The 13,348-nt window shown below is 36.9% G+C and overlaps 1 protein-coding gene across 3 annotated transcripts in view; it reads left to right on the forward strand.

The window, feature by feature from the left end:
* Gpd2 (glycerol-3-phosphate dehydrogenase 2) overlaps positions 1-13,348 on the forward strand; it is a 156,202-nt gene that overhangs the window by 125,901 nt on the left and 16,953 nt on the right. For all 3 annotated transcript variants that reach the window (XM_042683534.1, XM_042683536.1, XM_042683535.1), the window contains 3 exons: positions 10,827-10,961; positions 12,320-12,495; positions 13,033-13,164. In XM_042683534.1, the coding sequence (XP_042539468.1) occupies positions 10,827-10,961; positions 12,320-12,495; positions 13,033-13,164 (443 nt within the window). The remainder of the gene's footprint in view (positions 1-10,826; positions 10,962-12,319; positions 12,496-13,032; positions 13,165-13,348) is intronic.

Raw genomic sequence — 13,348 nt, forward strand, 5'->3', positions numbered from 1 at the left:
TTGAACATTACTGCATTTACTTCTCATTGGCCTCCCTCTCTTAGGTCTCTGTCCTTACCCAGTTTATCCTGAATCACAGCTTGCTTTCTAAAACAAGTGTCATCATCATCATTCCTGTACAAATATACCTCTTGGGTATCTCCTCATTAACTTTAGGAACAGCTCTTGCATGGTTTTTGAGAATTGTCTTTGTAAGTTTATATTCATCTACTGCCCTTCATATATACTGTGGCTTAATCATTTTATTATCATTTCCAGATCAAGCCATACGCATTTAAAAGTGCAGGCTTTGTTTCAGGTGGATGTTCTGGGATACCCTTTATTCTAACTTCTCATCATGGCAAAATATTTCTGTTTCAGAATCTCTCTGACCTTTGTGTTCCCACAGACAATGGTCATACTGTCCGTAGACCACAGTGTTGTAATAAGTCTAAGATAGTCTAAAATAAGTCCTCACTTGGAGCCCCTCAGGGTAAGAGTTTTTTTAAGCTGCAAATCTTGTTATTTGAGTACATATTACTACTAATGGTTGTTTTGAATTAAGATTAGTTATAAGTCCTTTCAGGATTTTTAATCATGGTAGCAACTAAAACTCTCTCTCTCTCTCTCTCTCTCTCTCTCTATCTATCTATCTATCTATCTATCTATCTATCTGTTGTAGAGCTTGAATTAAGGCCTGAGTGCTTGCTGTCCCTGAGCTCGTTTGTTCAAGGTTAGCCCTGAACCAAATTGAGCCACAGCTCTACTTCCAGTTTTCTGTTGGTTAATTGGAGATAAAAGTCTCAAGGACTTTCCTGCCTTGACTAGCTTTGAACCTCAATCCTCAGTTCTCAGCCTCCTGAGTAGCTAGGTATGAGGAACCAATACTCAGCTAAATCTTTATGTATTAAATCACACAAGTTTAAGACTTTTTGACTACTCTTCATTTATTTATATCAGCAATCTTCTTATAATGTTGGGCTTCATAAGGACATGCAAACACTTTTTTTGTGTGTGTGTGAATGCAACTCACTAGCATCTATGAATCCTTTTCTCAGAAGGGATTTTTATTTCCATTTTGTAAGCATGTACTTTTCCAATCAAAGTGCTTTAAAAATGGCTCGGGTTACTGTCTTATTTTAACTGATTAATCCACATATATTCTTAGTTAATTCTAACTTAAGACAATGGATATAATTTTTATCTGAATAGAGTCTCTTTGGATATACTATTGGTGTAAAGATATTATACTCACACATAGTTTTTTTAATAAAATGTATCTTTCCACATTTCAGTACTCAAACCACATTATCATTGTAGCTTGAAACTTTATTTTTCATCTTGAAATTTAGGAGGAGCTCCAATGGCTGATGGCTGCATTCAATGCATTTAGTATTGATAGTGAATCCTGCTTCATCTCATGTTTATTTGGGTATCATTTTTGTTAAAAATGGGCTTATTTTTGTTCCTGAAGATCAAGAAGTTTAGAATGTTGGAGAAAACATAAGATTAATGCAAGAGCAGGGAACTCTAGGTTGACAGTTTTTTTTTTTTTTTTTTAATTGGTCATGGATCTTGAACTCTAGGCTGGAGCACTGTCCCTCAGCTTTTCAGATCAAGGCTAGCATTCTACCACTTGAGCCACAGCACCACTTCTGGTTTTCTGGTGGAGATAAGAGTCTTATGGACTTTCTTGCCTGTCTGGCTTTGAACCATGATCCTCGGATCTCAGCCTCCTGAGTAGCTAGGATTACAGGCGTGAGCCACTGGTGCCCAGGTTTAGGTTGACAGTTTTGAAAAGCTTAAAGTTCAGATGTAGTGAGAATGAGAAATCTAACTGTTTCTACTCTGAGGGTCTGGTGTGCTGGAGGCAGGTGTGGTTTTCAGAAGGACACTTGTCCAGATTGTGGCTGGGGATGTTAGTAGTGCAATGAGCCTTGTGCTCTAACAGACTGGATCACTTTTATATTATTAGTGAGGACACATGGTTGATCCACAAAGTCCTTTCAACTACCAAACTTACTGGTAGTCAAGGAATTGGTGAAACTAGCCAAAGGTTATTGTTTATTCTGACATTCAGTAAAAGTGGTTGAAATTACTACCTAATCATTCCAGATCACGCCTTTCTCCTGGTACTCACCTTGAGATTATGGGTCCTCAAGGTAGCAGATCTCCATGATAAAAGCACAGGTGACTGCTCTGTCATAGGCTTCATTTATTTCCTTATGTTCACAACCAATTACACCTTTTCTATTTATAAATCTATTCCTGCATTCTTATTTCTAGTTGACTGAAGACCTGTTTGAGAAATTGCATTCTGGGTCTTAATATAGAGTATTACTTAGCACACCAGAAGTACATCTCTAACTTAAAGACATTCACATTTCTGTTTCTTTTCAAGGAATTTTGGTTGAATCCCAAATTCTCCTATACAAATGAAAGGAGAAAAAAATGCTGAAGAAAGATTCGGTTTGATTCAGATCTAATTTTTTATTATAAGCTATAATATTCGAATATTTCTTTTTACATGCTTTATTTAAAAAATAACTCTACATTTTTTTTTTTTTGGTCCGGTCGTGGGGCCGGAACTCTGGGCCTGGGCGCTGTCCCTCAGCTCTTCAGCTCAAGGCTAGCGTTCTACCACTTGAGCCACAGCACCACTTCTGGCTTTTTTCTTTTTGCTTATGTGGTGCTGAGGAATCGAACCCAGGGCCTCATGCATGCAAGGCAAGTGCTCTACCACTGAGCCACCTTCCCAGCCCCATAACTCTACATTTTTATATTCAACTGTGCTAAGAAATCATATTGCCTTTTGAGGTCTTTTTTTTTTTTGTGCCTACCTCAATAGTTGAGAAAACTGAGGCCTTATGAGACTACATTGTTTTGCTCATAGCTAGTTAGATTTAGAGCAAGGCATGTGAATGCAAGCACTCTGTTTAGTAGGCCTGGATTCCATTATGTGCTTAAATCCACTAGGGAGGGTATCATTAGTGTATTTCATGGAAGCTCTGGACATCTTCAGAATGCAGGGACTTTGCTCTCTATTGATCTTATGTAGAGATGAGTCTTAAATTAGAGTAGCTTTTCATTTCTCATCATGAATCCCTTCAACTAGTCTTCACAGATTAAAAAAAACATTGGGTTCAGATCCTAGACCAATAGTTTTGAAATGTTTTGCATTTAACAAGTTTGAAATAATTACTCTAAATAAAAGCATTTGTTAAATGGAGAACTACAATTCTGACAATAGTTTCTGAGCCTCCTCCAAATGGCTATAGCTTTTTGTGTGTGTGTGTGTGTGTGGGGGGGGGGTCATGTGACCTGAACTCTGGGCCTGGGCGCTGTCCCTCAGCTCTTCAGCTCAAGGCTAGCGCTCTACCACTTGAGCCATAGCACCACTTTCAGCCTTTTTTGTTTATGTGGTGCTAAGGAATTGAACCCAGGGCCTCATGCATACAAGGCAAGCACTCTACCACTGAGCCACCTTCCCAGCCCTAAATGGCTATATCTTTAAGTAAAATCAAGAGAGGAGAAAAAAGTCAAATCCTAATACTGCATGGTGTTCCAGCAGCTGCCACACTTCTGCAGAATTTGTCAGAACAATTCTGAAAAGCATTTTGTCTGTTGGGAATAAGACTATGTCTTCTTTTACAATTTAGAAAGCGTTCCATTCACAGGCAGGATTTTCTAGATTACTTGTTTGTTCTTTGCTGAAATGGGTAATTGATAGATCTGCAGTTCGTATTGAGTTAGGAAGAAAAATGATCTTTTGAAAAATGTATCATTAAGTCTTCTGTGTAGAGGTTAATCAGAAGATTGCAGTGGCGAGACTTAAGCTATGACTTAACCAGATTGAGAGAGACAGAAGATTTGTTGAGTGCTTTATCCACGTAGTTTTTCCGGAGTGCTTCTCTAGGCAACTTGTATACGTGTACACAGGTTTTCACATGTGCAATTAGTTGTGTTTATAGATTGCCTGTTATTCAATTAACAACTGAGCTGGCCATATCAACTCACTGCAGACCTGCGTTTTCCCTGCCAGAGATTGTACGAGGGTTATCAACTTACACAGGCTTGGATGTTTTCCAGCTGTTTAATTATAGTGTCACACGCTTTGCTTTTCCTAGTTTCATTAGTTTATAAATGTAATATGGTATCTTATTTCTGTGATTAACACTTCATTCCAGCAGGTTAAACATGCCGGTAGAGAAGTATTGATTTCTGACACTGTTTCCCCTGTGTTCATTTAGATATTTTCACATGGCTTTTATTGATTTTTTTTTTTTTGCAAGTGGCAGGCATGAGAAAGAATTCCCCAAAATGTGTACCTAAGTAACTAATGTGATATATAGTAACATATTTAGCTCTTAATCCTCACTTCTTATGGGCTTCATTTTCTATTTATTTTGAAAACAAACACTTGCCAAGTGTGTAAGAATAAAAATATTAATCACAATCTCAAACAATGTTGTTGTGCTTTTTTTTCCAACAAGCTGTGAAAATGTCTCTATTAAATTTTACTATTTATATTTTACTCTTCATTTTAACCCTCTTGAATCCTGGAGGTATTATATCAGGGATATAATAAAAATTATTTTAAGCATGATAGTGGAAGGCCTATTTTAGTCTCTCCTTACCTTGTAGAACTGTTGCCAACTACTTTTAGGCATATTGGAGGTATTGCCTGGATCTTGTTTTGTTTTCAACATCTGGGAAATTGACACCTAAAAATTCAACTCTGCACCCTCTGAGTGAACCACTCTAATAATATTCTTCAATTGTGGTACTCTTTTCAACTTTATCTGGTGATAGTTTTGTTACATTTCATTTTATTTGTAGCATTCACCTATTTTGAAAGGAAATATCCAATTGTTTAGAGGAAGCCTGGTATATTGTCTCAGAGGCTCAAATATTTTTACTTTTAATTTTGTGATATTGGCTTTCATATTTTGACATAAAAATGTTAGAGAATGCTTTAATTCCACTTAATATTTATTGATCACTACACGATTCTTGATAAAATATTTGATATATGGAGAGAGACTAGCTGAAAACTACTAACATGGCTAGGAAGAGATAAATTAGTCATGAAGTTTTGTGTAGCAATCTTGGCAGGGTGAGGACTAGAAAAATAAGATGGATCTTTGAACTCTGAAGCGTGAAAGGCCCAATTTATGTTATTTTCCTCGGGAACTTTACCATAGAGAATTACAGTAAGTCATATTTAATACTACCTTTTACCTAGATTCTGTATGATAGAGCCAGTGTGTAGGTTAGAATTGAATGAAAGAAATAATTGAGGAAAAATAGGATTTATTTCTTTGATCTCATGAAATTGGTAAAAGGATAGTTTGAAATGATAAATACAAAGTGTATTTTATATTCTGTAAAGTGAAGGTGAAGGATGCTACTAAAGCAGATTTTATTCTCATGTGGGAAGCAAGTACAAGAAAACTTCAATGGTGATCTAGAGTGATCTACCAGGACAAGTCTGATAGCCACTGTTCGGTGGCATTTACTCTAGTCTTCCTTTGTGCCGTATGCTAGTCATTCCCTGCTCATGGCTACTTAAATTTATATTAGTTAAAATTAAAGGTTGAAACAGACTTCTTCAGGTATGTGAAATCACATTTGAAAAGTTTAATAGCTACGTAGTTCTAACAGCTAGTAAATTGAACACAGAACATTTCTATCACAACAGAAAAGTTCAATTTAACTAATTCATTAAAGAAAGGGATGGTTAAATTGTTAAATGAGACAAAAACTACCTTATAATACAGGAACTCCATATACAAGAAGGTTTAAGAAATGACTAATTTAGTGATTTAGCTATATTGATGATACTCAGCCCTTATTTTCCTTTGCCATCTCCAAGTTGGTTTATCCTAAAGTTGCCCCCCCCCCCCCCCCCCCGTAGTTACAACACGGCTGCCGCAGCTCCTGGCAGAATGAAAAAAATATGGTTAGTGGTTCTCTACTCTGGCTGTTCATCTGCTGCTATCGAATCTATCTCAAGCAAATTTTAATTAGGGGTTATCTAAGGGTAGATGAAGTTTCCAACTTGGGCAAAGAAGGCATAAGGAGAGGAATGTTAGCTCAGTTCGTTGCTAATTTATATCTAAGAGGTTAGAGTTAACTCTTCACGTTTGGTCATGCTATGCTTTTCAACGTAGTTTATAACTTGGCCCTAAACTGTCTTTACTGAATTTTAGTGGTGAGGAAGCACAAACTGTATTCTTCAGAAGCAAATGATATTTTCAAAATCCAGAAAAATAGTCAAATCTTATTGTTTGAAGAGAACTGATTGGTAGATAACCTAATCCAAACAACCACTGCCTAGTCTAATAATACTATGATCCTATAGGCAGTAAAAACATTTACATTTTAAATGAAATTTGAATTGTTCCAGTTTGAATAATTCAGTTTTGAATAATTTGAATAATTCATTTTTAACAATCATCTGATATAACCCTCAGACTAAATAGCTGAATACTAAGCTATCTGGCAAAGTAAGGTTGTTATGAACTTTTTTTTTTGCTCTTTGTTTCTGAACCTTTAAAATGATCTTTAAGTAGTTGTACAAAGGAGCTGCCACTTAACAAAGCATTTTATGAACTCTTTTATTCTTTTTTTTTTTTTGGGTCCGGTCATGGGGCCTGAACTCTGGGCCTGGGTGCTGTCCCTCAGCTCTTCAGCTCAAGGCTAGCGCTCTACCACTTGAGCCACAGCGCCACTTCCGGCTTTTTTCTTTTTGCTTATGTGGTGCTGAGGAATCGAACCCAGGGCCTCTGGCATGCAAGGCAAGTGCTCTACCACTGAGCCACCTTCCCAGCCCTGAACTCTTTTATTCTTATAGTGAGTTGTTTGCTTGATTGATGATGAGTTCCAGGAACATAAAATTTGCACCATTATATACACACATTATTTTACTTCATGGTCCTTCATGAATGAAGAATCTGGTTGAATGAAGAATCAATGAAGAGCCATGTTGCTCTTTGTATTTCCAGCAATTGTTGATGTAGTTTTGTCTTTCTGCCTATTAGAATGGAAAAAGTAAAGCATAAGCCACAAATGATTTGCATATGCTTCAGATTTATTCTGGAAAGATGAATCTTCTCCCCCCAAATATTTTAAAATTTAGTCAAAGGTTTTGAAGAGTCAAAACAAAATTCCTAATCAGTGTGGGTACCTAAGGAATTTCATATTTGTTGGTGAGATTATGTGGTAGCCACAGTGACATAGTATGTGGGTTAGGTTGTTTTATATTTGAGTCAGAAAGACTATATAAATTGTAATGGAAAAATGGAAAATAGAAATCACTTCCTAATGATTTTTGTTTTACTTTTTTAAAAATGAAGGTTGAAACATGTTGTGCTATTTATATAGAGGTTTTTACAAGATTTGTAGAATTATGTGAAGCAGGCATTAACCCCTAGTCCACAAAAGCCACCCAGATTAAAACTATTTGAAAGAATGCATGCATCACAGAGATCTAAGACAGGAATCTCAGCACTCAGATCCCAGATGGTCTCTAGTTAACAAGACTGAGAAACCAGCTAAGAGTGTTCCTTTTCCCCTCATTTCAGTTAGAACACTGGAGTTTGGGTTTGATTAAATACCCCCATGAGGGTATATGCTCTTCTTTTATTTCACATGACAGTTGTTTTAAGAGTGTGCTCCTTAGGAAACTAGATTTACTTTAGTTGATTTTTTTTTTAATAAGAACTGTACTTTTAATTTGAGATCAAGGCAGGGTGATTATCTGTCATTCAATATACCATGTTTTTAGCATCTTTCTCTCCTATACTTGGTAAATTTCTCCTTCTAAATCATTTGAAGAAACTTTGTGATTCCTTAATACAGTCAGCTAGATACATACCTACATTCTTTTCAGGTGATACTGAATGTTTATATATGACCAAAAGGGATAAGCAGGAGCTGAAACCTAGTCTTTTCTTTGCCAATAAAAATGTGCACCTGGCAAAGTATTCATTAATTTAGGGGTTACTACTGAGGACTGAACCCAGAATCTTTCATATGCTAGGCAGGTGCTCTCCTGTATAAGCCATACCCCAGCCCTTGCAAGGCATTTACTAATTTCAGCTAAATGATAGACATGATACTTTTATGTTAGATACCATCTATGTTCTGCTATGTCTCATATTTTGAAACTCATTTGTTCATTTTGTTGCTTGTGTCAGAGCTTCTTTCCTTTTTTTACTTTTAAAAAATGAATACTGGGCTGGGAAGGTGGCTCAGTGGTAGAATGCTTACCTTGCAAAGAGGCCCTGGGTTTGATCCCTCAGCACCACATAAACAGAAAAAGCCAGAAGTGGTGCTGTGGCTCTAGTGGTAGAGCACTAAAGCTGAAGAGCTGAGGGACAGCACCCAGGCCCAGAGTTTAGGCCCCATGACCGATTAAAAAAAAAAAAAGATGAATACTATTCTGCTGTATTTATTTGCCACCTTTTGTTTCATTTGTGTATTCATCTGATCATGGGCACTTAAGTTGATTGTACCCTTTGACTTTCATGAGTAATTTTATGAACATGAGTGTACACATTTTCCCTACTTTCGGTTCTTTGTATCCAGATTGTAGTTGAGAAATAATATGGCAATTCTAGATGTTTAGTTGCGTGAGAAACTGCCTTATACTTTTCAAAGCAGCTATACTTTTGTTTCCTAGGTTTTGTTTTATTTCTGTTTATAATAATCATCCTAACAAGTGTAAAATGTATCTCACTTGTGGTTTTCATTTGCATTTTCCTAATAATTAGTGACCTTTACCATCTTTTCATGTGTTTATTCATCTCTTGTGTATCTTCTTTGTGTATCAGTTTCTTTGTACATTTCTTAATTTAGGTTACTTTGTTGTTATGATGAGATTTAGGGGTTCCTTAAGCACTGCGGATATTAACCTATTGTCAGATATAAAATTTGCAAATATATGATTTTCCATTCTGTTAATAGAATGTTTTGATTCACAAACTTTTTAGAATTCCATTTTATCTTTTTCCCCCTTTTGTCATCTGTGCTTTTGATGTCACCTCCAATAATTCATTACCAAATCCAGTATTATGAAACTTTTTCTTTATGCTTTCAAAGAGTTTTATCGTTTCAGCTCTTATATTTGGTCTATGACTCATTTGACTTAATTTTTGTATATGGTGCAAGGGAAGAATACTGGGTGGGACATGATAGGAAGGTGGTCAGGCACAGTCCCAGAACACAGATGAAACAGAATTCATTTAACATTTATGTTATCCAGAGTGAATTAATGCCTTATCAAAGCAGGTGAAGAAGGAAGGAGAGGTAAACATTAACTTTTCTGCAGTCTACATTGTTAGTTTTTGTTGGATTGGTGTACATAGTTAGCTACATCATGGAGTGTAGGGAAAGAAGCTATGTGACCTATGTAGCTGCACTAGATAAAGAATAGATTCTGAAAACCTTGCCATTGAGTTTTGCCCATGTCTGATGGTAGCCCTGAACCACAGCTAATCACTGTTCTCAGCCATTTTTAGGTTAGTGATCAATGCCCTCCAGCTGTTAATTGTCAAATTCGGTTCTTAAACTCTATTGTCTCTCTTACTACAAAACAATCTTATTATATTTGGTGAATTTTATTTTGGAAAAAATGTGTTCTGGTTGGGACAATAAATATAGTTTCAGAATTTTGTGGATGTGTATATTTTGGTCCTGGGACTTGAACTCAGGATCTGAGTACTGTCCCTGAGGTTTTGTGCTTCAGGAAGCATTCTACCACTTGTGCCACAGCTCCACTTTCAGCTTTTTGATAGTTAATTGGAGATAGAGTCTCACAGGCTTTCCTACTTTGACTGGCTTTAAATTGTGATCTTTGAGTCTCAGCCTCCTGAGTAGCTAGGATTATAGGAATGAGCCACTGGCATTTGACAAGAATAATTTTGACTTCTGGAAGAACCTCCATATCCTGTAATGTAAGTGTTAAATGCCCAGGGGGAGGAGCCAGGATATGTGTTTCTGTGTCATTTACAAAGATAAGGTATGAGATGCTATCAGGACAAAGTTTTGGGGTCTTGGCCTGTGTGATACCGTACTTGCCGTGAGTTCAAACTCCAATACCACCAAAAAATTTAGTAGGGCAGAATATGGAAATCATCACAGTTGAGAGACAGTACAATGTAAGCAGTAAGATGATGGTCTTTAAAACAAAAAAGCACTTGGTTCTAGTGCTAGTCCAACATGGAAAGGATGTTTGTCTTGGGTAAGAGGTTTCTCTGCTTGGTTGGTTAAATTTTTCAATACATATATAGAGAGTAATAGTACCCAATTCAGTGGGACTTTGTGCTATGAAATAAGATGAGCTATGTATGTCAAATGCATTGCACAGTGCTAGTCTTATTCCACATACTCTACAAATAAGTGGTAGTAAGGAGAGAAAATTTCTGGTTATATATATTTAAATAGGATTTTTTTCTTTACTGAAAAGAGACAAGGATATCTATTTTAGAGAGAAACTTAACAATTTACAAGTTTCTTGGATTGTTTTTGTTTTACTTAAAAAAATTATGGTTGATTGCCCCCATTGAACATTGTTGACATTTATTTCTTTTGCTTTCTCTTTGTTATCAGTGACAATGATTTTCAAGTTCTTTGCTTTTTTTCATGCAGATTACCTTTATTACAATAATTCTTTGACCTTTCTTGTACTTGTCTTTTGTGCAAAGTTCTTCTATTTAAGGTTTTCTTTTCCTCCCTTGTATTCCTTCTATTCTTCTTACTGAATGTTTTCCTGCTTACTATTTTATACTTTTGTTGAAATGTTTTTGAGTAATCCTCTTAACCCTTCTCATTAACCATACTAGTGAGAAGAGGGGATGTCCTGGCAGCCTGGAGCGGTATTCGGCCCCTTGTTACAGATCCCAATTCTGCAGACACACAGTCCATCTCCAGAAACCACATTGTGGACGTCAGTGAGAGTGGGCTCATCACCATTGCAGGTAAAGACTCGGCCTTGCAGTTAAAATGTCTATAATCAAGAATTCTAATAACAACAGATGCTGGAGGGGATGTGGACAGAAGGGAACCTTACTGCATTGTTGGTGGGAGTGTTTACTTGTTCAACCACTTTGGAAAGTAGTATGGAGGTTCCTCAAAAGACTCTACATAGAGCTCCCCTAAGACCCAGTAATCTCACTTTTGGGCATTTACCCAAATGATCACAAACAAGACTATACAAAAGCTATCAGCACAACTATGTTTATTGCAGCATTATTTACCATTGCTAAGATATGAAACCAACCCAGATGCCCCTCAGTAGATGAATGGATCAAGAAAATGTGGTATATATACACAATGGAATTCTATGCCTCCATCAGAAAGAATGACATTGCCCCATTTGTTAGGAAATGGAAAGGCTTGGAAAAAATTATATTAAGTGAAGTAAGCCAGGCCCAAAGAAACATAGGTCCCATGGTTTCCCTTATTTGCAATAACTAGTATATGTCTGGGACAAGCAGAAAAGGTCAGATAAGATGATGTTAAGTGAAATGAACCCCAAAATCAAGATACAAGTGTTTTTTTTCTTTCTTGATATTGTTTCTAAGGTATTTATAAGGTACCATATGATTTTTTGTTGCTTTGTATATTCCTCCCCCATGGTATAACCCATGTTTTCACTGTATTTGATGTTGATATAATTGGGGAGCAGAAAGGAAAAAACAAATTGTTTAAATAGAGATACAGATTGACCCATTGCAGCAATGAGAAGTACAGATGCGATGTCGAAAAATGAATTTTACAATCTGGGTGGGGGCTGGTGGGGGCGGAGTGTAGTTGTGGAGATGGGAGGGAAGGGATGGTAGGGGAAAAACAGGAGGAGGCAACAATGCTTGATAAGTAATGACTCATTACCTTGGTCATGTAATTGTAACCCCTCTGTATAGTATTTTCTTATTTAAAAAAAAGATTCAGCCTTGTTCTTTGGATGTGCTTTAGAGACAAACTTCGCTAAATTATTCCATGAAATTTCTCTCTTTTAAATTTTTATTGTCAAGGTGATGTATAGAGAAGTCATAGTTACATAAGTAAGGTAATAAGTACATTTCCTGTCAGACTTGTTACCTCTTCCCTTATTTTACTCCTATTTTCCCTCTTTTCTCTCTAATAAACAAACCTTGTCTTATGTTTGTTAATACAGCCTTACACATTGCTTTGTCATACTTACTGTAAACAACAGGTGAGATTTGTTATCAGTAAGTTGTTATTACTAATTTGTTATTAGTTATTTGATGAATGGCTAAATATAAGAGAAATAAGGAGTGGTGACAGAATGAATTGTTTGTCAACTTCATTGTAGGTGGGAAGTGGACAACGTACCGGTCCATGGCAGAAGACACTATTAATGCTGCAATCAAGGTTCACAATTTGAAAGCAGGGCCAAGCAGGACAGTTGGTCTTTTCCTGCAAGGAGGCAAAGATTGGAGTCCCACCCTCTACATCAGGCTTGTCCAGGATTACGGACTGGAAAGTGAGGTGAGTATCTGTTGCCATCTCTTTCTACTTCACTTCATCTGTCACTAGTGCCATAACAGAGTCAGTAGTAATGATGTAGCTTCCTTGACTTAGAGTTTCCTTTTGGGGGGACATTTCTCTCTGTGTATGGCAAAGTAAACTTAGAGAAAAAGATAGTCCAACCTTGCAATAGATACCAAGAGGCAATGTACATGTCACTTTCTATTTTGAAACTGAGAGTTTTTTCTTGGTTTATTCTTAGCATGTAGAGCTTCACAAATTCTTTCCCAAGCACAAGGATGGCTGTTCTGTAGGAGTGATGTCAGGAGCAAAATGAAACTGAAGCTTCATCTGTCACTGATACAGTGATACATGAGAAGCTGAGTTAGTGCTGGCCTAAGCATTCAGAGCCCAAGTGGTTTCCTCCCACAGAATCAAAACCTAATCCTCTCTGGGAGCCATTAGTTATAGACTGTAAGAAAACTGACCAGATAAGCATGTACTTTTTGAGGGTTTTTCTTTTTTTTTGGTCTGTCTAAGGTAGTCTTATTTCTACAGGTGGCCCAGCATCTCTCCACCACCTATGGTGACAAAGCTTTTGAGGTGGCTAAAATGGCAAGTGTAACTGGAAAAAGGTGGCCTATTGTTGGTGTACGCCTTGTGTCAGAATTCCCATATATTGAAGCAGAGGTATGTAATGGTCGCATGGGAATTTCTTGTCTGCCATGTAATACGCTTCATCTGTTCATTCAGTAGTGTCTTCACAAAACTGTACGGAGCTAGTTTTAATGCACACGTGTCAGCCAAGAACTGGCATTATGTGTCTGTTTGCATGGACACATTCTTCCATTTATGGAATTTTCATTCAGAGGTG

The sequence above is a fragment of the Dipodomys spectabilis genome, unplaced genomic scaffold (assembly GCF_019054845.1).
Source record: "Dipodomys spectabilis isolate Male_0828 unplaced genomic scaffold, ASM1905484v1 ptg000081l, whole genome shotgun sequence".
Classification (NCBI taxonomy): domain Eukaryota; kingdom Metazoa; phylum Chordata; class Mammalia; order Rodentia; family Heteromyidae; genus Dipodomys; species Dipodomys spectabilis.